Genomic DNA, 23,750 nt, shown 5'->3' with positions numbered 1-23,750 from the left:
TTAGAAATATCAATGAATTGGTTTGAATCATTGAATGAAGTTGGTTGGTGAATAAATAAGTGGAAAAAGAATTAGGTGGGAATCATTAAATTAATGATGTTGGTTAAATGGTATAATCTGGTCACATTATAATATGTAATTGAGATTATGATTTTTTAGTAAGGGTATAGAAGTAATTTTGGCCTAAAAAATTTACCAAAAACAGAAAGAAAAAGAAAGTTGCAACTAATAGGTAGCACCCCTAAATGGCAAAAGTTGCAACTAATATGTAACGGAGGTAGTATTTAAGATTGAACCAATTTCTTTTACATTGTGAAATATTGGATTTCCAATATTGTAAAAGTATTTGCTATTGTATGTTACTATGTTATACGAAGTAGAATTTTTTGTAAGATGTAGATTGAACAATGCAAAAACTTAACCTGTGCATCGCACGGGCTAAATACTACTCTCTCCGTCTTCAAAACTTCGACCCTTTTAGCCTAACTTTAGTCTTAAAATGATCGACCAGTTTGCATTAAAATACCCACCAATTTACAACAATATTTGTACAAAATTAGCTTCCTCATATAAATTTTTGTTTTTTCATGTATTTTTAATACTTTATCTCTCTACTTTTTTACAACTCCTATGTAAATTTATCTTTTCAATATGTTTTTATTTCTTTTATTTAAATGTTTGGAGACGAAGGGAGTAGTTTCCTTTAAAAAAAAAAAAAAAAAAAAAAAAAAAAAAAAAAAAGTTTTCTAGTTACATCAACTTGGGCCTTCGCCAACCAACATGAGCCAACTCTCAACTTGGATGCGCAATTACCAAGCTCAGTCCGTATCCTGCTTGATGAACAGCAGAACAGGTCTTCATGATCATGACTTCATGAGTATTTGACATTTGTTGTAATTTTTTTTATAACTCTGTAGTCTGTAGTGGATCTACAGTATATCATAGAAAATTAGAAAGTGGGGACTTTTTTTTTTTTTTTTTTGGAAAAGGTAACCTAAACTTTTTTTAATATTAGAGGTATTGACTACTATTCTATTAAGCAATTAATTAACTAGCGTTGACGACAAATAGTGTAAAGATTGTCGCTAAACTGAAAAACAATGATTCCATTCAAAAAAAGAAAAACTGAAACAATGATATACTCCGTATTAAATAGATTAAACGTTTTAAAATTCATAAAAAACATACTTGCATCATAAAAACAAACAACAAATTAAACGCAAAAACAACATAAACCGATCACAAATTCACAACAACAAATCGAACACAAAAACATACACGATACCAAACACAAACACGAACACAACACAAAATCAATTCAAAGCCTCGGAACTATGACATTCTTCCTAATCAACCCCAACTCAATACACAAATCAGGATACAACCCTTTCCTAATTTCACAATAAACCTCACCATTCCACTTCTTCTTGAACAAATCTTCCCCTAATTTCAACCCTTTTTCCAGAACTTCATCCCCATTAATCCCAACCACAACTTGATCAACAACACCCATTTTCACACCATCTTCCCCCTTCAATTTCATCCCTCTCATCATAATCTCTCTCCTCCATTTCCACCCAACTTTCTCCCTAAACAACACATTAAAATACTCAGGAAAAGTCATCCCAATATCAACCTCACTCATATACAACACCCCTTTATCCTTCCTCATCACCAAATAATCGTGCGCTAGCGCAAGCGCGAACCCACCTGCCGCGGCATGTCCATTAATCGCCGCGATCGTTGGCATCGGAAGAGACACCAAATCAGCCACCAAAGGTTTGAAAGATTCCACCATTTGGTGTAAGTGGTTCACGAACTTTCCGGGTTGCGATTGCGCCCATTTTAAGTCGAACCCATTTGAGAAGAATTTGCCGGTTGCGGTTGTGATCAAGGCGAAAGGGGTTTGAGGGGAGGAGATCGACTGGGATTTGATGTCGGCGATGGCGGAGCGGATGGTGGCGATTAGGGTCGGATTAAGGCGGTGTTCGTCGTTATTATCATCGCTTTTAAGTGTCAGGATGAAGATGTTGCCTCGTTTTTCGACGCTGCACATCTTCGCCTTTTGAGGATGAAATCCAAGAGATTGAGGATTTTTATTTTAATGAATACTTTGTAAAAAAAAATAAAAATAAATGGGTTTTGGTTTTATTGGTTGGTGTTATGGATTAGGAGTAACTTTTAGAAAATTGGATTATTCAATGCGTTGCATATTGATTATTATTGATACAATGACACGGATTATAAATTAGAGTCAATACATAAGGTCACTCTTAAAGATGGCCATGGGCCATGCCGGCACGGGCCCGGCACGGCGTCTCACTTGCGGACCGTGGGCCGTGCTGTGAACAAAATTCTAAAAAATTGGCACGGGCATGACAAGGGCAAGATCGTCGGCCCGTGAATCGGCCCGCCGGCATGGCCCGCCAGCCTGGCACGTGGCACGGCCCGACACAGCACGCGGCCCGCCAGACACGTATTTATTATTATTATTATTATTATTATTATTAGCAAAGCATTATTGTTTTTTGCTAAATTAATAAAATTATTTATATAAACTTAATTAAATTAAGGTTGTTCAAAAAAATATATATATATATTAACATTAACATAAACATAAATTAATAAAATTATTTATATAAACTTAAGTTGTTCAAAAAAAAATTATATATCGATTTTTTTTAATATACATATATATTTAATAAAAAAATAAATAAATAATAAAAAAAAATCGGGTTGGCCCGCAACACGGCACGGCCTGCCAGGCACGTGGGTCATGCCGTGCCATGGGCCAGGGTGTGCCAAAACTTGGCACGGCCCGGCACGAGCCCCACCCAGGCATGGCCCGTGATGGCCCGACACAGCACGATGTCCATCTTTAGTCACACTCATCTTATGTACGGACTATGCATGTTGATATAAATTAATTAGGAGAAGATAATAATGCATGCCGCTTTTGGGGTTATGGACGTCATTTATGACATACTCTCTTCATTTCGTATAGATCGTAACACTAAAATTTAAGGATTTTTATAGGATGGGGTGCAAAAAAGAATTTCTTTTTTTTTATATAAAAAGAATTTTTATAGGAGAAGATTTTTTTTTTTTTTTGTATAAAGTGTTGTTAGTAGGAGAAAAAAAATAAAAATAAAAATAATAAATAAATAACATTAGTGGGGTTTAATTATTAATAAGTATAAATTCTAACAATTGAAAATTAATTATGTATTCATTGAGATGATTCCAACAAGTACTTACAAGACTACATATATATATATATATATATATATATATATATATATATATATATATATATATATATATATATATATATATATAAGTCAAAGTAGGATAAATGAATAGTGCAAAAAACAAATAAAAATAGGGCAAGTATTTAAAAACGAAGAGAGTATTTGTTAACTTCTATGTGACGACAATTTTCATACTATTGAATTAATATACCAATCTTTTTAACATTTAAGAAGAATTTCAACTAATTATTTGTGATAGAAGCCTATAACATAAGAGGTACATACCCAACTAACGTACTTACGGAGTATTAAATACGAATTACTTACCCACGGAGTATTAAATATGAATTTCTTAATGGTGATTACATAAATTGCTATTAGATATATATTTAACAGATACTTCATCTATTTTTTAAAGTTGTAATAGTTTGACTTTTACACTATTCATATGCTTCACTTTGACTAGATTTAACGGTTTATACTTAAGTAAAATATAGTCATGTAAAATATTGTTAGATTTGTCTCAATATATACAATTTTAATATCAAATGTTTATAATTTTTACATATTGATAATTAAATATATTAACGTTTGAAAACATGTATTGACAAGCATGAAAAGAGAAATGTTGCAACTAAAAAAAATAAAAAAAAAACTGAGAAAGTATGTATTTAAAAACTTTAAATAAATGTGTTAGTACTTAATTTCAATATGGCATTTTTTATTTTTTTAATTCTCCTAGTAGGCAAATACTATAACCTCGTTCACTCGTTGAGCATATTACCTCCATCATTGCTTTACATTACGACTGTGTAAATTGATGGTAACAAGCAATACGAGAAAAAAAACTATAGGAGTAATCCACAATAAATATGAAAGCTATTGGTGAACAGACGCAATAATAAGCAAGAAACAGACATTAATTGCAAAATCAATAGTACAAACCCTTTTTTTTTTTTTTTTTTTTGGTTGAAAGGGATATTAAACTTAATACTTTCGCATATCTAAATTCGGCAAATAGAGTTCCCTAAATTTTAAGTTATTTGATGCTACTTGTACTTGCAGCATCAGAAATTAGAAATTGTACACATAGAAGGCCTGAAGTGTATCATTACAAAATCAAAAGAATGATATGACTGTATACTATAATCATCCATATAATTTTACATCAATTTTACACTCTCATAACCAACTATTATACCTAAGTCTGAATGTAGGCTACATCAAAAATGTGATCCTTAGCGTAGTGAGAATAAGGAAAGAAAGAAGGGCTAAAGGATAGAGGCAGTACATTCTACACAATCACCTAATGACGCCTGGAAGGGAAGGGATTTCTTTGTACAAAAAGACTAAAGTGAAATGAACTATTTCTTCGGTGGCTTTGCACGTGATTTCATCATGGTTGCTCTCCGGGCTACATCCCATGGCTTATGAGGAGCAAACACACCGGCCTGAGCAGCGAAGAATGACTCATAACCAGGAGAATCAAAGGCAAAACCTGTATGTTTTGATCTCTGCCCAGGGAGTTGGGCCAGAGCATAGCTCCGTGCCTCTTCCACAGTGAGATGATCCCGAACCTCTAAAAACTGTGCCCTGTGATTATCATCAGGTTCATGCCGATGAATCTCTTGTATAATCTGATAATCATATGGAGAAAACCATCTCTGTACACTGAAATCAGACCATTGAAACACTCAGAAATTCAACCTTAATCATCAATAAATCTGCACCAGCCATACATTGTACCCAGAAGAATCACGCTTCAAAGAAAAATAATTCAGTGTCTCACCCTTGGTATAGGAAGTCCCCGACAAGAGCGACAACAGGAACCAGAAATAGTGCAAGATAAAAATATGGAGTGCTCATTAAAACAAATATGACGAAGAAGATATTTTCCTGAAACATGATATGTAAGACATTAGTACACAAGCAAATGGGATCAATACAAGAAGAGAAGACCACTAATTAACATAACTCCCCCCCCCCCCCCCCCCCCCCACCCCAAACATGTTCAACTAATCAAGGTTTGACACTATCAGATACAACAATGTGTGGGTTCCTAAGAAAATAAGAACACTGCACTTCTCCATCTACTCAACAATTTGTCTCACAACCTTTTACCTAAATGTGGAAAAAAAGCCTAGGAAAGGAAAAAAAAAAAGTTGAATTTTGCATGTTCAGTGGTGGAATTTTCATCCACTACTCCATTCATCAGCATTTTTGTACATATTAGATACTTAGACTAACAACTGCAACAATGAACACCATTTATGTTCTTTTCCAACAGAGATTTTTGCAATGAGCAAGTTATGATTTTGAAGTAAATTTTGACAAATGAGCATCTTCAAGAAATCAATCAATAAACCTTTTAAGATTGACTCAAATCCATTCATGTTCTTTTCCCAACAGAGATTTTTGCAATGAACAAGTTATGAATTTGGAGTAAATTTTGACAACTGAATCTTGAAGAAATCAATCAATAAACCTTTAAGATTGACTCATTTGTGTGGATATAAAAAAAGATTTACTCACCTGCCGATCACCGTTAGTCATGATACCAGAGTAACCAAAGATGAAAAGGAACCATGCTATAATGCTCCCCCAAACACTTATATGGTGCCACCTTGTAATACTATTGCAGCACAAGAGAAGACGTAAATTGACAGTGACGACGACACAGGTGAATGCCATTGTGCTAATGTCCCACAAACCAAACATCTTGCCAGCTGAAGTTTGAGGCTTTGAACCAGATGTGGTAACGAAATAAAAGAAAATAATTGACTGGTACAGGGAGAAGAAGGTCCAAATAGCAACAATTCTCCATTCAAAAAAGGCATTTCTCAATCCTTCCATGTATAGCTGAGGATATTTCTTTGAAAGAGATGCACTAACATCCTGGTATTGAACAAAAAATTAGCAACAATAACGTCATTTCTTAAAAGAAATTCTATACTCAATATAATAGTTAGGAAACGCAACCTTGTCAAATAGTCCAAGCATTAGAACAGGCAGGGATGTAAAAAACACATTGTAAAATGCTTGAAACCAATCATCATAATATCTTTGACCAGAGAACCCAGCTTGAAGGGTGAACCAAAATTGAGTCAGTGTAAATGTCAGATTTTTGTAAAAGAAATATGTTACAACCTGCAAGAAAGAGCCCTTAATGTGAGAACCAACAAAAATGGTTAGACAAAGCACAAATAGTAAAGAGACATAACAGGCACAAACCTTGCTAATTCTTATATACGACCACCTTCCATGCACAAGCAACAAGTCTGTGAGAAAGCGAAACTGTGCAATTGCGAAATCACTAGCCATGACAGCCTGCATGCCTTCCAGCCCACTAATCCCAACACCAACATGAGCTGCCTGAATCATGCTAACATCATTGGCTCCATCACCAATACTCAATGTAATCTTTTTGGCACCTTTCTTCACCAAGCTTGTTACCTGCAAACATTCAAGAATTATTTAGGCCAATTTACAATGGGCATATTTTTTTACGACCATGTATAATGAAACCAAAACATAGAAAGCAAAAGGCCAAGTCTTCTTTCACACTCACATGCTTACAACGACATAGGGAAAAATAAAGAGGTTGCAAATTATAATATTTTAAAGAACAAATTCCTTAGATACTGACCTGCGCTTTCTGAAGAGGAGAAACTCGACAACAGACCACTGAAGCACAATTTAAGCTCAAATTAAGAAGTGTTCCTCGCAAATTTGGATCTAGTGCATACATCAGGCACTTCCCATCTATTACAAGTGCTAGTTTTGGTCCAACGACAGTACGAAGAGTTTGTTGGGCTTCCTCAATGCAATTCTTCAGCTGTGTTTTGACAGCATCTTTTATAAATCGAGCAGCTTCCACAGGATCACCCTAACGTCATGCAGCATTTGAGAATATATAAGTGAAGAATAAACTTCTTCAGGTGGAAAGCACCCATGAATAAAATAATTCATAAAGAGCTGAAGATAAACAGATTAAAAAATAATAATAATAATAAAGATAGGTCCAACACAAAATGGACCCAACAAATGCTACTTACTCTATCTTCAACTTCTCTAATTTCATCTGTTTCAGAACTGATAATAAATTGTTTCATGTCATTGTTTATCAAGCTGCACGCTGCAAGGCATACAGGATGCAAGACCTTAGATATAAAAGAAAGTCATAACACCCTTAGAAATTGCACAAAATTATGCCCAATAAACCAAACTCACCATACGCAATATTTATAGCTGTTTCCATTTTATCCCCAGTGAGCACCCATAATTTGATTCCAGCCCTTGCTAAAGTCTCGATACAAGCAGGTACCCCTTCTTGAAGCTTATCTTCAATAGCGGTGCAACCAATCAATATAAGATCTTTTTCTATAAGTTCAGCCACCTGTACAGCTCAAGACACAGAAAAATTAACCGAACTTGTACACTAAGAGTTTTTACGAAACACACAGAACAATGAAGGCAAGCACAAAATAAGAATCACATAAAGAAAGCCAATTACAAAGCACATAGGAAAAATTGCGAATGATTCAATTGCAGCAAGCAGAAAAGAAAAAGAAAAAAAAAAACCAAAGACACAGTAAATAAGCAGACTAAAATAGGGATGTATTAATCAGAGAAATTAAACAAAACAATCACCCTCATTCGAGAGGAGGATTCTCTCCGATGCCAAAATATCACTATCAACTCTTAACAATGCCCTTATTACATTTATTCCCCAAACATCTCTACCATTTATAAAAGATCTCCTAGAGTCTCCTAATAACCATCCTTATTGTGGCACATTACATGCTGTCATGAATACAAAGTCCCAAACCATAACAACCAAGAGGACAATAAGAGAAAAACTGATTATGCATAGTGATTACATCTAAATAGATTCTTAAGGTTACATTGAAGTTTTAATTAGTCATATAAAACAGTTGACCTGCACACGTAATTTAGTCTAGCATGAGAGCAACATCACATATAGTAGTAACATCTGAAAATGGTATTAAATTGGGAAAAACATAAACAACACAACAACATTAGTAACTTCAACAAGGAAACTGTACAGAAAGTTTGATGTATCTTAGACCAAAATTTCTTGTCAATATTTGAAATAAACATTTCATTCCAGCCACTGACAGACCTACTTTACTCAATAAAGAATCTATGATTGGATAAATACCTCATCCAGCTTTCTTTCCCGATCCCGCAAAGAAGATTTTGCCTGAATAAATTTTTCATTCCAGGTCTCATAGACATCTGAGCTTATATTTCTATAGGCCAGACACAGTGTTCGTAACCCAGATGATCCAAACTGTTCCAAATGCTCCCTGGTAGATTTCTTTATATCCTCATTCCCTTCTCCTAATCTTTCGTATATGACAGTATCAGCACCCTGAGAGACAAATGTTTAAATGCAATGTTAAATGGTACCAACAAATTTTTAAATTTAGATAAATAGAAGCCATGAAGCAGTACCTTGCAGTACAAAATAAGTCTCCCATCAGGATATCGGCACACAACAGATTGGCGTTTCCGTGTACTGGTGGGCAACAAAACAAGTTAGCTAGATATTGCAAATTAACTTCTTAAAATATTATATATATAAACAGTAAAGGTAAAAGAGTAAATCACCTATTAAACTCAAGGACGTTCAAAATTTCATAAGGCACATCCTCGATTTTACCCATTCTTTCAACATGTGATTCACGCACATATATGGTTGTTGGTGTACGCCTGAACGTAATATAAGAAGAAAATGTTAAGAGCTATAGACACAGGTTTCTCATGCTTCATCACAACAGACAAGCATTCCCAAGATGAGTGAAATAATTTTACTGAGCAGTGAATTTCAAGTAGTATGGCAGGACCAAGGCAAACAGCATGTCAAATCCCCAAGGAATTTTTACTATCACAATAAAGAGATAACTGACTTAAGCCTACTGTAGATGCAAACCTCTAATGCTTCTGCTACTCAAATAAACTTCCAAGGGAAGGGTGGGAGAGACAAGTTTTTAAACTTCCAAGGGAAGGGTGGGAGAGACAAGTTTTTAAACTTCCAAGGGAAGGGTGGGAGAGACAAGTTTTTTGGAGCCCATGTCGTGAGGAGAGAGATGGAAGAAGTGCATATGAGATGAGGAAATTGATAAAGAGAAACCACTTGCCAAATAAAATGCATTGCAAGTACTTTCAAACTTCTCAAAAAGGAAAGTGTTTTGAGTAATTTAAAATAAAGTTACAAACTGAAAACCTGTAGAAGAAGAAACCAAAATTCTTAGCTGCAACAACCAAAGCTGCCTCGTCAGGAGAAGCGGCTTGGTAGACAATTTTCTCAGGAGATTCATCGCCTTCAGGGAGCACTGTATGACAAATCGCGAGGCACCTGAAGAACTCCTAAACAAAAGAAGAGAAAAGAAGCACAAACATTATTAGTAACATAAAATAAAATATACATAGTCATATGCAAAGAAGGATAAAGTAGATGTCAATCAATAAACTACTTCCAAACAATTTCACCATCCCCGCAAACAGTGCCTTAATCCCAGAATGATGGAGTTGGCTACATGGACCAAGATTTTATCTCCGGTAATAGTTGTTGACAAACATTCCCACCATCAGATTTCTACCCTCTCCCCCGCCCCCAGAAATTCCCATCCCGGAGCTTCCCTTCATTCCAAACTCTCTTCAAGTATGATGGTTTCTCTATGCTTGATTTTGATGAATCATATTCATATAGAGTTTATAGGCACGTTTATGTACTTTATAGTTGAGTTTTAGGTCTTTTAGTCGCTTTTTAGTGTCATTTTATCATAAGTTGTCCATTTTGTCCTCCAATACGCTTTGTTTGTGTTTTCTAAATGTTTCAAATAGGGGTAAGCAAAAAATCAAGGTACCCTGAATCAGAACCGAAACCTATCGGGAACCACAGGTTCCGAAATCGGAATCTGTATAAGAGGTACCGGTTCGGGGTAGTAAAATGGGGAACTTGTTGCAACATGTTTCGGTTCAGGTTTAGCCTTTAGGTTGGAGTACCCTGTAACCTAATAAAAGTATTACTTAAGCCCAAATCATATACAGTATCAATTTAGGCCCAACTTTTAATAAATAAAAATAAATGTTAAAACTGTACTATTAAATTTAGTAAACACCTATTCATGGTTTGTTGTATTTGCAAGTTGTAAGAGTTAAAAATTTATGACTCCAATTTTTTCAAAATATATTTTTGCAAAAAAGCACGAAATATATTAAAAGACAAGGTAATCCTAAATTAAAACACCTGCAGGTTCCGGTTCTAGTTCCCATTCATTTTAAGTAACCTGTGCAACAGGTTTCGGTTCTAGTTCCATGAAATTTAACAGGGTACCCTGTTATGCTCACCCCTAGTTTCAGGAATGCTTTCGAAGGGTTTAGAGTTGATTCGGGTGATATTTAGATGGAAAGTCGATTGACCGAGGTTGTTGATCGAAGATTATATGTTTGTGGATGTTGAATTTGAGAATTGTATGCATGAGGAATGAAAATAGCATCCACAAGGACCGCTATGCACCTTTAGGGAATGATTTTGGATTAGAAACGAAGTTAAACGATGGTTTAAAAAGTGGCAAAACTGGCCTTTGTTCACTCTTTTGACCATAACTTGAATTCTACTAAGTGGATTGAAGTGATTCAAGTTGCGTTGGAAACTAGACTTAAAGAGCTTTCCAACAGTAGGTCACACGCCTATATACAACATATAAATCAAAAGTTATAAGACCGTGAAGATGACGTTGCGCCTGCGGTGCGAGTGGGCGACGGGTCGCGAGCTAGCTTGCATATGCCGAAAGCAACAGCAGCCGCGAGCGATAGCTCCCTGCTTCCAAAGCCCACAAGCTTACACATGTATCAACCATTACGGCTGCTCGTTAAGGCTTGGTTCTTGGGTCGGTTGGCCGTCTTCATCAAGCGTCTTGCCATGACATCTTCTATTGTCCAATCGTTTAACAACTTGTGTAATTTATATTTTCTTATTTCATTTATTTATTGATCTTTAGTTTAGAATTTAGGGAATTATACATATTCAAGGAGATTTATTTTCTCCTAATGCTTTTTATAATTTTTCTACGTTAGTTTTCTTTTCTCTCTAGCCATAGTTTCTCTTAGGCAATTCAATGGATTCCTCCATGGATTGCTCTTGAGTTTGTTACGTTAATACATCGAGGTATGTTATTTCTTTCATTTAATTATGCTTTCTTTATTAGATTTAGTTTTAATTATTTATTTCATGACTAAGTGGTTTATTTCTAGGGTTTGGGAATCTATGTTTATACAATGAATCTTGATTGGTATTATTGATATTTTGATCATTGATTTCTCTTATTGATAGTGTTTTATTGTTAATCTTGCAACCTAATCAATTTCTGATTAATTATTGTTAGTAAGTCTAAATTAAAATATCATACTTTTAGAGGCTTACCTACAATTAACAATTTAGATTATGTTAGTGACCAAACTACATATGTTGAATTAAGAGTGTTAAGATCCGATCGTAGGCTTAGCAATTGTTCTATACACTTGATTGATTGAATTGTTAATGGTATTTTGATAGATTTAGACCTATAAACATGGTGAACCATAACCCTCGGCCTTTTTCTTAATTGTATTCTTATTTTCATTAGCTTAAACTTTCTATTCCAATTTCGTGACATAATTTAATTTCTCTAATTTCTTAGAGGTTATATTAAAAGTCATCGACCCTGCTTACCCTACTACATTGTTAATTGGTTTTGTTAGGAATTTATCTTTGATAGGTGTACGACAACCTATCAGATTTGCACAAAGAACTGGATATACATTTGCAGCAACAAGAACAAACTACGATACAAATTACAAAGCCAAAAGAGTTATCCTAAGCCTTGTAGTCTTAGTAGTAGACTGTTTTAAGTCCGTGGTTAAAATAGCAATTACCCCAAGGAAGAGATATGTACGTTTAAGGAAAGATGTGAAAAATGAGACCTCGAAGGTTCAGGGATTATTAGTATCCCATCGCTGATCGCTTTGCACTATTCATCTTCAAAGTTGTGGGTACTCATTTCACTCAAGAGGTAGTCGACAACCCAGATGAAACTACAAATCTTTCTAATGGAACTTTTAAGATTAGGTATACTCAAGGAAAAACGAAGAGTTAACATAATCCGAAATCTAGCTCATATACAACTAAGGGAGGACTTGGTTCTTGATGGGAAGCAGCCACGTGCTAAAATACAGGCAGTTCACCAAAAGTTAAATTCTATCTCCTATCGCCTAATGTTAGACGTGCAAGTAGTGTGTTTATCATTTACTTTTCCTTACCATTCCGAGCTTCATAAGGGGTGTGTGAAACTTAAAAAACAGTGAGCCATAAATCCCATAGCTCCATATGGTTTCCTTAAGCAATAAAACATATCCAGTCAATTGGAAACACTCTTTTAGAATCTTTGGACTGATGAGAGTAAGGCCATGTATTCACTAGATGGGAGTTGTAGTGATGATGACAATCTACATATAATATGGCCAAACTAGGTCTTGTGCCCAAAGCTAAAAACTTGATCCACATAAAACAAAATAGCCTATTTAGACACCATTAAAAAAAAAATATGCAACTCAAATTAAACAAATTCATGTTTATGTTTTTTCATATAATCATTATACCTTGCAAAGATCAGGATTAGGCTCATTTCTCCATGCACCACGCATAAGCTTAACATCGTCAAAATTGAACCCTTTTTCTTGAATTGCATTAGCTGACTTTTGCACCTATCATAACAGTCCTGTGTTGAATTAGAGGAAGGAAAAAAAAAAAAAAAGATCATGTAGCCGACCCCACTTATGGGATTAAGGCTTTGATTGATCGATATATATATTTGAAGTTTGAATATGCAAATCATACCTCCGGAAGTTTAGTGCCAATGCGCTCAGCCAAACCCTTTTCTATTTCAGTTATACCAGTTCCATAGATTTGACCTCCAATGGAACATTTAAAGAACTCCATCAAGTTTTGTGTAAGAGTCCCAGTTTTATCAGTAAATATGTATTCTACCTACACAACAGTGATGAAGAGTTAGCCCACTCAGAAGATCTAATAACAAAATGGCATAGAACACAAGTAAAGAGTTAAATCCTATAAAATCTTAGAAAATTTCTAGTTCCAAAGATCATATACCTGTCCAAGTTCTTCATTAAGATTCGATGTCCTAGCCAATGCAGGGGTGTTTGTTTCAGCATGATACATATTCAAATCATTATTGATAAACTGAAGGGACTGTATAAACTTAATCCCCTGAAATGCCAAGGAAAAGATTTGCTTAGTCATCTACAAGTAATATGCTCTTGGAGAGAAATTTCACAGATCATCCAAGTTACCTCAATTGAAACATAAAGTGATATAGGGATGATAGTTGAAAACAGGGTGATCAATGTAAACATTGTCAAGATCATAACCTGCAATAACCATGCATATAAAAAATTAAAAAATTAAGCCAGGAAAGAGGAAATATTGAGAGCAAAGAAGAAAATCACAATAACAGATTAACAGATACAAATGACATGCAAGTGTGCCCTCACAAAAGCATAAAGTAATCTTCTTTCTGAAGTGTATGTATGGAAATTTAAAGTAGAAAACACACCAAAAATCTGTTGCTTGGATCAAATTGACGTTCATCAGCTCCATCCAAAGTTCCTTGAAGAAGTCCCAAGTAAAAATACTTGCGGTTTATAAAAATACCACTGAGACACCACAAAAGTTTTAAGGTATGAACATAAAATGATTTCAGAAAAATTACAAATTAAAAAGTTTAAGGCAAAGAGAAAACAGGTTCATTAACTCATAAAAAAAAAATTAAAAAAAAAAAAAAATCCTAATACACAGCATACTCTACCTGCCTATAGATCCAATGAGGCACATCATAAATAATGTAGCAAAAAGAGCAAGAATCAATTTGTCAAGCTTCCTTTCCAAGGTACTTCTCTTCGAAGGAACATTCATAGTATTCATCATAACCTGTCAATTGAACCAGGGTTACCCTTAATAGATCGCAACAGACAGCAATACACTATCTGTAAGAGAAAATGGAAAACCATGCAGGTGAAGAAAACAGTGACATTCCAATAAAATTCTCTTGAAATACAGCCAACTTTATAGTATGAAAAAGAATGAGCATATCTGCCAAGAATCTCAAACACAAGCGACACAAGCACATACCTTAGTCTCATGCCCAGAGTATATCACAGCACCAACAATGTATTCAGTATTTCTCAAACTGCAACCCTTTTGTATAATCAAATAAAACAGTCAATGCTCACTCTGTCAGGGAAGAAAGGGCCAAACATATCCATTCCTCGTGTAAAAAAATCAAGGCATTGAACATAAAGATACATTACAACAACATATATGATCAATATATTAGGTCATACTCTGAGCAAAAGCTGGTTCGGCGACAGAGGTAAAGTCTGCTTTTCAATAATGAGGTTGCCGGTGAATGTATACAAGGAATTATTAGGTTGTTCACACTGTACTTCACCTGGGAAAAAAAAATGACCTGATAAGCAAGTGAACAACCAAGACAAAGTACTCACACACAAGACTAGACAAATCATAACCTATTTATTAGATCTGTTTAAAAAACTTCCTTCCAGGCAGCGAACACACTACATTATAGGATGCAAAAAGAATGCACCAAGGCAGCAAAGCTACATCCAGGCAGCAGACATTTGGTTCTATTAAAGTAAATCAATGATTCACTAACAAGCCAGGCCAGGCCCAATAATTATGCTCAAACCCGACATTTTTCAGGCTGGGCCATCTATGATCAGGTGTACCGTCTACCTTAAATCTATGGTACTAAAATAAAAATAAAAAAGTGTTCAAACATGCAACAGGGACAGCTTTGAAACACAAGCTGAAGAAACACATCAAGCAACTCAAAGTTGACAGATTCTAAATCTTAAAGTATAAAAAAAGCGTAATGCAAAGGGGATATGATTCTATTTGTCCACAGCAATAACATGCAACATGCTAATAGCACAATTCATATTTTTTTTTTAGTCATGCATCAGTAACACAACCATTACTTCAGTGTTTGAAAGAAAACATGCATAAGAAATATTAACACTTTCAACTTTCAAAGAAAAAATGTCATTCTGAACCTTTAAATTCAGAGGCCTTCTCAGGCGTCAAGAAATCCCATGTCTTCTCCAAAGCTTTCCGAATCTTCAAATTTGTTTCACCATCCAAATTTGACGTCTGTAATAAAAAAAAATACTAATCTAAATGTTCTGAAATAGAATGAAATGGTACTTTACAAAATATATACACCCAAGAAAGCGATAAGACAGACCACTAACGAGGTTATACAAAATATATAGTCCCACATACTTCATATAGAACAACATAACTGCTTGACTATTAGATTCAAGGACATTATTTTACCTCAACATAACACACGCCATCTGCATTTGTGCTTGCAAGAAAAAGAATATCTGCCGGGAAATACCCATCTTGCTTAACCTGCAAACAGCAAATTTAAAACTACTTAGTCTATTACAGTCTTAGTAACTCACTTAATTTGAAAATCAGTATCTTTGATTTTATAATTTTGAAGTGTATGGTTTGACAAAGATAATGACAGCTTGTGGTTGTCAAATCTATGATGTGTGGACTTGTAAGCAGATGTCCAACACAGACATGGATCTAAGAGTGACACAGAAAGACAATACTTTGACCATATGCTGACACAATTATATAGTTTCTAAAATAAAAATGAAAAAAGACACTTGGATATTACAGATATATGTGTAAATTTACAAGACTCCATGGCTATTTAAATCTTGTAACTCAGATTTTTGCTACAACCTCAAGGGAATCCATCAAGTGCTCCGTCAAAGGGGGGAACTTATCACATTCTAATTGGTCAGCCGTCTTTGACGCTAATATATATATATATATATAGACAACCACATAAATTTGAATCCTGTAAAATTTAAAAAATCGATTAACACTTACACGGACAATATCGCCAACCTGCAACCTTTTCCAAGGAATCCGCTCCCACCTCTGTCCTTGTAGTACATCTACAAGGGTATTGTTCACGGACAAATCATTCTGAAATCGCTTCTGTCAAATATAATCCAAAAAAACAAAGAGAATTTTTTAATGAAAATCAGTGACAGCAAGTAGGTAAAATGCAAGTACACAGAACAGGAGTAGAAAAGAATGACCACAGGTTACTCTAATAGGTATCTTTTCAGAAACCCAGAACTATGAAAGACAAAGTAGTTTTAGTAAAAACTGAGTGAAAACTCACCCAATCTTCAAATGCCTCTTTCACAAGGGAAATGAAAAGCACCATACTTAAAGGGGCCACATTTGTAATTGGACTCACGGGACTGCAACAATAGAAACGAAATCATCACATCCATATGAAATTCATAAATGTCATTTAGAAAGTACCAAGTATAAAATTGGGTAAGCAAATTACAAAGAAGCATAAAAGAATAAATCAATCAAAGAAAATAAAGGAAACAACAGTTGACAAACAAGGCAAATGAGAAATACTTGAAGGAAAACGGCAGTCATAAAAATGCAAATGTGTCAGGCCTATCTATTATTCCTCAGGCAGGCTGAATTGATCATAGAAGGTCTAATATTATTTTCCACATAGATATTTTGATTATTATTACATAGTTACAAAGTACATCAACAATACTCATCAATTAGAACTAATGTAATCGCCAGGCAATTTCATGACGACACTTGCAACGGTTTATAGTACATATGTGCGGAAGTTTCCACGGTTTGCAGTGAAGACTGTACCTCATTGGTGTCCAAGATAAAATGGATATTGTCAGGAAGTACAAATTGGCCACCCGTCTAAACTGTCATAGTGATAAAAGAACACTTCATCAGGTCAGAGAAAATGAACTGTACAAGACATATAAGAGTAACAATTCGTAATCTTCCATGTAAGGATGTAATGGTATACCTGTTCAAACAACCCTTTAGGCAAAAAGGTAAGAACATTGTACTTTGTAGTTGACACGGAATTCCCCTGAAAAAATCACGGCAATAGTGTCAAAAAATTCTCCTTCTCCTCACAGCAAACAAAATATACTCCTGAGACAAACTAAGAAGTCAAGGTACTGAGGTAGTCACTACCTGTATAACAATAGAGAGTTACTTTCCAAGTTGCAAAAACTAACATTCATAATTGCATATCGTACATCGATGTTCTCCTTTACACAAATTCATAAATTATCTCTTTTGCCAAAAGACATTGGGACAACTATTTCATTTATCTAAAACTATGAGTGATATATACATACCAATATAGAAGATATACTCCCTTCATCTCTATTGTTTTCTACAGTAGAATTGGGCACACATTTAAGGCCACGCCGTGTGATAGTTGAAATGTTTAAAAATGGATAGTGGGGCACGTGGCAATCTTAGGGATGAAAATAAAAATAAAACAAAACATAAATTGAGTTTTGTTCCCATTATTGTTTTTTTGTAAAAGTAGGTTTAAATATTTAAAAAGCAGTTAAAGATATCCGTACTGTGTTGAAAACAGTAGGGGAATGAGGAAGTATTGGTTTATGTGAAGTTGACATAAACAACCATATATTCCCTTTTTTTAATTAAAAAAGATCTACATTTAACTAAGAAATGCATACAATAATTCTGAATTACAATGGCCTAAATGGAGTGGATCCAAATCATTCCAATAAAGGAATAAACTTAGTTGGTTTGTTTCCTTTCCTTGTAAGCAAACCAAACAGCCCCATAACTAAAGTTAATCAGTGTATACACGGAACATATGGCCCTAACAAAGTATCCCCTCTGCTTTTTTTAAGTGAAATGTTTCTCGTAGGCAGGTATGCTAATGCAAAACTTTGACCTATAACATCTTTAATCATCAACAAGTAAAATTTATAACAATTAAATATTAATAAACTATTCATTGAAACAATACCAACAAGTACCCACAAAGCGATATTTTTCTCTTATCTATAAATCACTGGCAATAGTCAAAGCGGATTAACTAAATAGTGTAAAAAGTGAAAAGTTTCACGCTATGGACTGACCAGACACAACCAATAACAGAGAAGAAAGCTATAGAATGGTAAAATAGAGAAGAAAGATTGAGGCTTTAATTAACATAAATAACAGCTTTAATTAACATAATAACGGTTAACACAATCGATAGGTTTAGTCTATCAAGCTCTATAGTGAGTTTAGCTCACAACTCTCTAATGAGTGACTTGAGGTCACAACTCTCCTAAGAAACTACTCCAAAATTCTGCCTACCTATTTCCTTCCCTTCCTTCTCTATTTATACCAAGGACTATTAACCTAGTGAGCTAATATTAGTAGAATACCTATACTACCCCTCCTTAGGTTGATCTATTACATTTCATTCAAAAAAAAAAAGGAGGGAGTAACAATTATTTCCAAATTTCGAAAACATTTTATTTTTTTTACAAGGAGTTTGTTTCGAAGACATTAACCACCCTAAAAAGAGTTAGTTTCGTGTCAGGAATCTCGAACACTAATCCAATCTACTTCATTAAGCAATGTTGTGTTGTGCTGACTCATTTACCTAGACAGGTAGAAAACCCTTAACACTAATCCAATTTTTCGTGTCCAGTTCATGTCGTTTTGTCGTTTCGTATCACTTGGTACCAGTTCTATCAAACACCATCAAACTGCTACCAGTCTTGTGGTATTTATACATTGCATTGCAAGAAACCTCTAAATTATTGCATAAGCAATCTTGGTTTCCTTTAGAGATTGTAAAATGGTTGCAATTCAGATTTTGAGGGGTTTAGTAAAGGTAAGAAGAAGTTTTTGTCAGGACTCTCAAAGAGCATGCTTGGTCTCTATGGCAAAGCAGATCTCAAGGGTCCTTTCACAAGTCTATTTGTCTTCTCAATTGTTTTGGGATGAAGTCACTTGTTTAGCGTCATCGCTAAGCGCCACAGTCACGGTCTACGTGTCTTGTCACTAAATCGTGCAACGTGCTTTGGCCTACACGGTGAAAAGGGCGCAAGCCTTATGATGAGAAAACTCTTAGAGCTTGTAGAAGCACAACTGAATGTTTGATTTAGAAGGGACACAATTGTCCATTGGCGACAAGAGCAAGGGATGAAGGTCAATCAGGGCGCTTGTATGAGCTACGCGCAGGCACAACCAGGGCTGATAACGAGAATATATCTATTATGAGGGTTTATCGGAATTTGAGGTGCTTTAAAACAAGTGGCACCACAAAATCTATAAAAGCCTAAAACACAGCACAAGTATTAAAGCAAGACAACAATAGATAACTCTCATTCATTAATCATCACTCCGTGATGAGATATATTTCGTAATTACATAGTTTCCCAATTGAACAGCAATTGGCAAAGCCTATAAAACATAATGAAAAGTCCAAAAAATCATTTAAATATTGAAAATAGGTTACATTCTAACATTAAGGCAATTGAGGAGAGTAACTCGATTGGAGAGGTTCACAGAAATTAGATTAAAGAGTTCAACTTTCCCTTTTGGTTTTCTACTCTTTCCATCAATTGATTTACGTTTTCTTTTCTTGTCTAAAAAAAATGATAAAAAGAATTCCAGAAGCAACTAACAAGACTTAGAAAAGTCCAGATAGTTGAATTTGAAGATATTCAACATGCCTGACACAAGCCATTTAAGAGGTATGGATCACGTATACCACTAGTCCCTACATCCCAAAAGTAGGGCAGGTGACCTTTACAGACTTTTATGCAGTAAATTCTTATCTGACTGGTACATCCAAGTCTCATTACATATCTTCATGTCCAAAATTAGACATAGTACTTCACATTTTCACATGACAACAAGAAATGCAGGTAACATCAGTTGAAACTTGAAAGTCATCATGTTTGCTCACTTAACATGTGAGGGCGAACATTACTTCTCACCCAAGGTCATCAACTTATACTCAACACCCATAAATCTAACTTCTAAGAATTAATTGCTACACCCACTTTATCATAACAATTACGAAGTGTAAGATTAACATATTATAAGGCACTCTCGTCAGCAAGAGCTTGAAAGTTTTAACACCTAAAACTTCATCCTCGTTCCTTTGCATCTCTTAAAGAGCACAACAAGAGTTACTAAATCATATTCATTTTCCTTTGTACTAAGTGACAGACAATTAACACTCACCACCATTCAATTTCCATCTTTCAAGGTTTTTTTTTTTTTTTTTGTATTTTTATTGAGCAAACCTTATGACCCACAAACAGCTGTATTAAGATGTATGTGGTTTATAAAGTAGCATCATCAATCCATAAAAAGAATGATTAACAGTTTCTTCTCGAACTTCAACTTCTTCCATTAGGAGATTCACAAACTAGTGATTGAGACCAAAGCCGAGATCTAAAATACATTTGCTAAGGAAGAACAAAGAGTCCGTGAGTCAACAGCGAATCTTACAAAAAAATCATTTCCTTTAAAAAAAACAGAGAAGTTTGGATAGAATCTAGAACTGTGGCCTCCGCGTGACCTAGCATAGTAATTTCAGAGTTTGCAGGCAACGCCTTGTAATTCAGCCTTTTGTGTTGGGCTAAGTTACCAAATGTCCGTGCCTAATGAATTTCTGCTTCGAAAAGTAATACATAAACCGCCTTACTCAATACCTAGCCTCATTCTACAATCTAAATCCTCAAGATTAATAAAACCTCCTCTCTTCTGCTCGGTGAATGTAACTAACGTGTTATTCCCCATTTAGTATGTGAGTATCAGTTTATAGAACTCTCTTAAACTTCTGTGCATGCATTACAGTCTTATAACAATCCCAAACTCAACCACCAATCCACTCTCATTTCTCATTTGGCAAAAAAAGAGAGCCGAACTAAAACTAAAACACACTCGAATTCGCCACGAGTGGTCAACCACCATTTCTTTGTTCCAATAATGTTAAAAACATGTCCAACAGACTCCAAATTAGCAATTCTAGAGGCTTTAAAAGGGTGCAATGGTGCATTGCCAATTTGACATCCATATAAAAAATACTTTAATCAACGCAAATTAAAACAAATGCAAACCTAAATTCATCATCCAATCTCAACTAGCATAATAAGAACTTAAAACATAATTGCAAATCATAAAATGTATACTAGTACATAATAAATCACAAAATTGCGAATTAAAACTACAAAAAATGAAATAAAATTTAAAAAATCTAGCAAAATGAAACCTTGAATTTGGCGAGGGAATTGGTATCACGGTCATTGCAGTAGATGGTGCGATGAGTAGGAGCCTGAGGTTGAACACGACCGAGTCGAACCGTCCGAGTGGAAGAAGAACGATCCAACCCAGAAGAATTCCTGCTGAAACCCGATCTCGATGACGACTGAATCCTATCCCATCCCGCCATCACCCACCCTCTCTTTCTTCTTCAAATTCAACAGCTTCCAATCAAATTCAACAATGGCAGAATTTTATGGGAATTTTTCAATTTTCAATTTTTTTTTTTTTTTTAAATTTCAATTTGGAAAGAGGAAGACGAAAGGATGTTGTTCAGAAATGAGTGGGAACACCAAAAGATTCACCCTCCATTTTTAATTTAATTTAGGGAGTATGTTGGTAGTTCGATCGCCAGGGTTGAATGGGTCGGGTTGAAGTTTTTGGTTTTCAAGTTCGAAGAACTTCCCCAGACTTTTTTTCTTTTTTTTTCTTTTTTTGTTTTATGATTCAGGTCCTTTGAATTTGCGGTCTTCGCTAATTGTTTAACGGCGTTGAGGACTCTCTCTTCTGCATATAATCTCACCGCCCACGCGATTCTCTACGCGTGAGAATATATATACTACTTCCTCCCTCCCTGAAAGAATTATTCTTTTGGGCTAATTCACGGGTATTGAGAAAGTGAAAAAGCTAGTAGTAAAATTACATTGGAAAGTGAAATTCAGTAAATTTGCAAAAAAAATAGAGAGAAAAAGTAATAAAAGTACTTAGAAAAACAAAATTTACATGGTGAAACTAACTTTGTACAAATATTGTTGCAAATTGGAGAATATTTTAGTGCAAATGGAATGATCATTTTGATACTAGATTTAGACCATAAGGGTCATTTTTTCGGAGACGGAGGCAATACTTGTATTACTCTCCTTTCTCTTACGTGCAGCTAACGCGCACTATGCGCGCGCCATATCTAGTCATATCCAGAAAAGAATCTCTTTCGGTTTGGTCACAAATTTAGTTATTGACAGCATAATGAGAGAAAATATATAAACAAATATATTTGGGAGTACAAATGTTCATACATTATTATTAAGAGTTTTTAAAAAATTAAAAAAAAAACAAAAATAAAGTAATTATCATTAATATAGGCAAATAAGTAAATAAACATTTTAGATGGTATAATTGTCCAAACACTAATTATTAAAAAAATAAAAAAATAAAAAAAAAAACTTGTACATATTAGTGAGGGTACTTATGTTAATACACATTTTGAAGGATATAATTGGCATAACACTATTCATAAGAGTAATCTTGTACTTTTTCTAAGGTAGAGATACATAAAAATACTCCCTAGGAAAATATTCCACTCTTTAGCCTCTTGTCGTTTCAAAATAAACTAGCTTTCCGGCCCGTTCTACACACGAATTGTGTATAATTTATCATTTATACATAAAATTTACAAATTACTTGATTAATTTCATTTCTTCGTGTTTTAACATATAAAAATATAGAAAAAATAGAAACTAATAATCCCACCTTTAGTGTTTTCCAAGAACAATCTCACCTTTTGAAATTCCAGAAACAATCCCACCTTGAACATGATTCTTCCACTATTGGGGTTCAGTTTTTAAAGCTGGGTGGGGTTGTTTAGGGGCTGTGGGTGGAGTTTTCAGGGCGGGGGGTAGATTTTGGGGATGTTATAGGGTTTTTCGGCATGGTTGGACCGTTGGAGAGTTTCGTGGTGGCCTGGTGGATAGGGGTGGAGATAAAGGGTGATGTTTGGGATGGCCATGGTGGTGAATTGGTGGCCGGAGAAGAGATTTAGTTAAAAAAGAAAATAAAAAATAAAAAATAAAAACCTGTATAACAAGTTTTAGGTCAAAGGGATCATTAGTGGAAGATCCCTGTCAAAGGTGGGATTATTTGTGGAAGACCCACTACAGTGGTATTATTAGTTTTCATTTTTCCTAAAAAATATTGGGTTAAAAAAATTGTATAATTAAATTAATCTAATTGTAATAATTCTTCTTTATTAAATCTTTTTCTCTTAGAGTGCGCTAAATATCTTGAAAATAATGATCCAATGACATGCAAGCAATGTTATGTTATGAAATTTCCGTCTCTTCGAAGACATATGATAATATGGAATTTTCATAATATTCTTATGGAACTCATTATTTTCTTTACAAATTAAAGTCCCCCTACTTTGCAACCTCATTTTTTTCCTTTTCAATCATCATATTTCTCTCTCTCTCTCTCTCTCTCTCTCTCTCTCT

The 23,750-nt window shown here is 34.7% G+C and overlaps 1 protein-coding gene and 1 pseudogene across 1 annotated transcript; both read right to left on the bottom strand.

The window, feature by feature from the left end:
• Positions 1-1,139: 1,139 nt before the first annotated feature.
• Positions 1,140-2,217, bottom strand: LOC145564070 (enoyl-CoA delta isomerase 2, peroxisomal pseudogene; annotated as a pseudogene).
• A 2,142-nt stretch (positions 2,218-4,359) lies between these two features.
• On the bottom strand, positions 4,360-22,001 carry LOC145562515 (phospholipid-transporting ATPase 3-like). Its single transcript, XM_081622814.1, has 27 exons — positions 21,491-22,001; positions 17,246-17,311; positions 17,077-17,138; positions 16,568-16,649; positions 16,267-16,377; positions 15,694-15,771; positions 15,411-15,507; positions 14,679-14,785; positions 14,467-14,532; positions 14,144-14,265; positions 13,892-13,991; positions 13,629-13,706; positions 13,429-13,545; positions 13,156-13,305; positions 12,918-13,022; positions 9,502-9,644; positions 8,886-8,987; positions 8,730-8,793; positions 8,434-8,646; positions 7,482-7,647; positions 7,307-7,386; positions 6,898-7,137; positions 6,483-6,704; positions 6,231-6,398; positions 5,784-6,146; positions 5,041-5,147; positions 4,360-4,922 (listed from the first exon to the last, which is right to left on the bottom strand). The coding sequence occupies exons 1-27, from the start codon at positions 21,668-21,670 to the stop codon at positions 4,616-4,618; spliced, it is 3,696 nt and encodes a 1,231-aa protein (XP_081478940.1). The 5' UTR covers positions 21,671-22,001; the 3' UTR covers positions 4,360-4,615.
• Positions 22,002-23,750: the final 1,749 nt, after the last annotated feature.

This window comes from Chenopodium album, chromosome 10 (assembly GCF_948465745.1).
Source record: "Chenopodium album chromosome 10, dcCheAlbu1.1, whole genome shotgun sequence".
NCBI classification, from domain to species: domain Eukaryota; kingdom Viridiplantae; phylum Streptophyta; class Magnoliopsida; order Caryophyllales; family Amaranthaceae; genus Chenopodium; species Chenopodium album.
This window is presented reverse-complemented; position numbering and strand designations above follow the sequence as displayed.

What these genes read in the sequence shown, in the direction of transcription:
- LOC145562515 (XM_081622814.1), bottom strand. Translation starts at nt 21,670, where the DNA reads ATGGCGGGATGGGATAGGATTCAGTCGTCATCGAGATCGGGTTTCAGC. An exon ending in TTAATGAAGAACTTGGACAG is followed by an intron (nt 13,306 to 13,428) that starts GTATATGATCTT and finishes ACTGTTGTGTAG; the next exon opens with GTAGAATACATATTTACTGA. An exon ending in GGGGACTTCCTATACCAAGG is followed by an intron (nt 4,923 to 5,040) that starts GTGAGACACTGA and finishes GTCTGATTTCAG; the next exon opens with TGTACAGAGATGGTTTTCTC.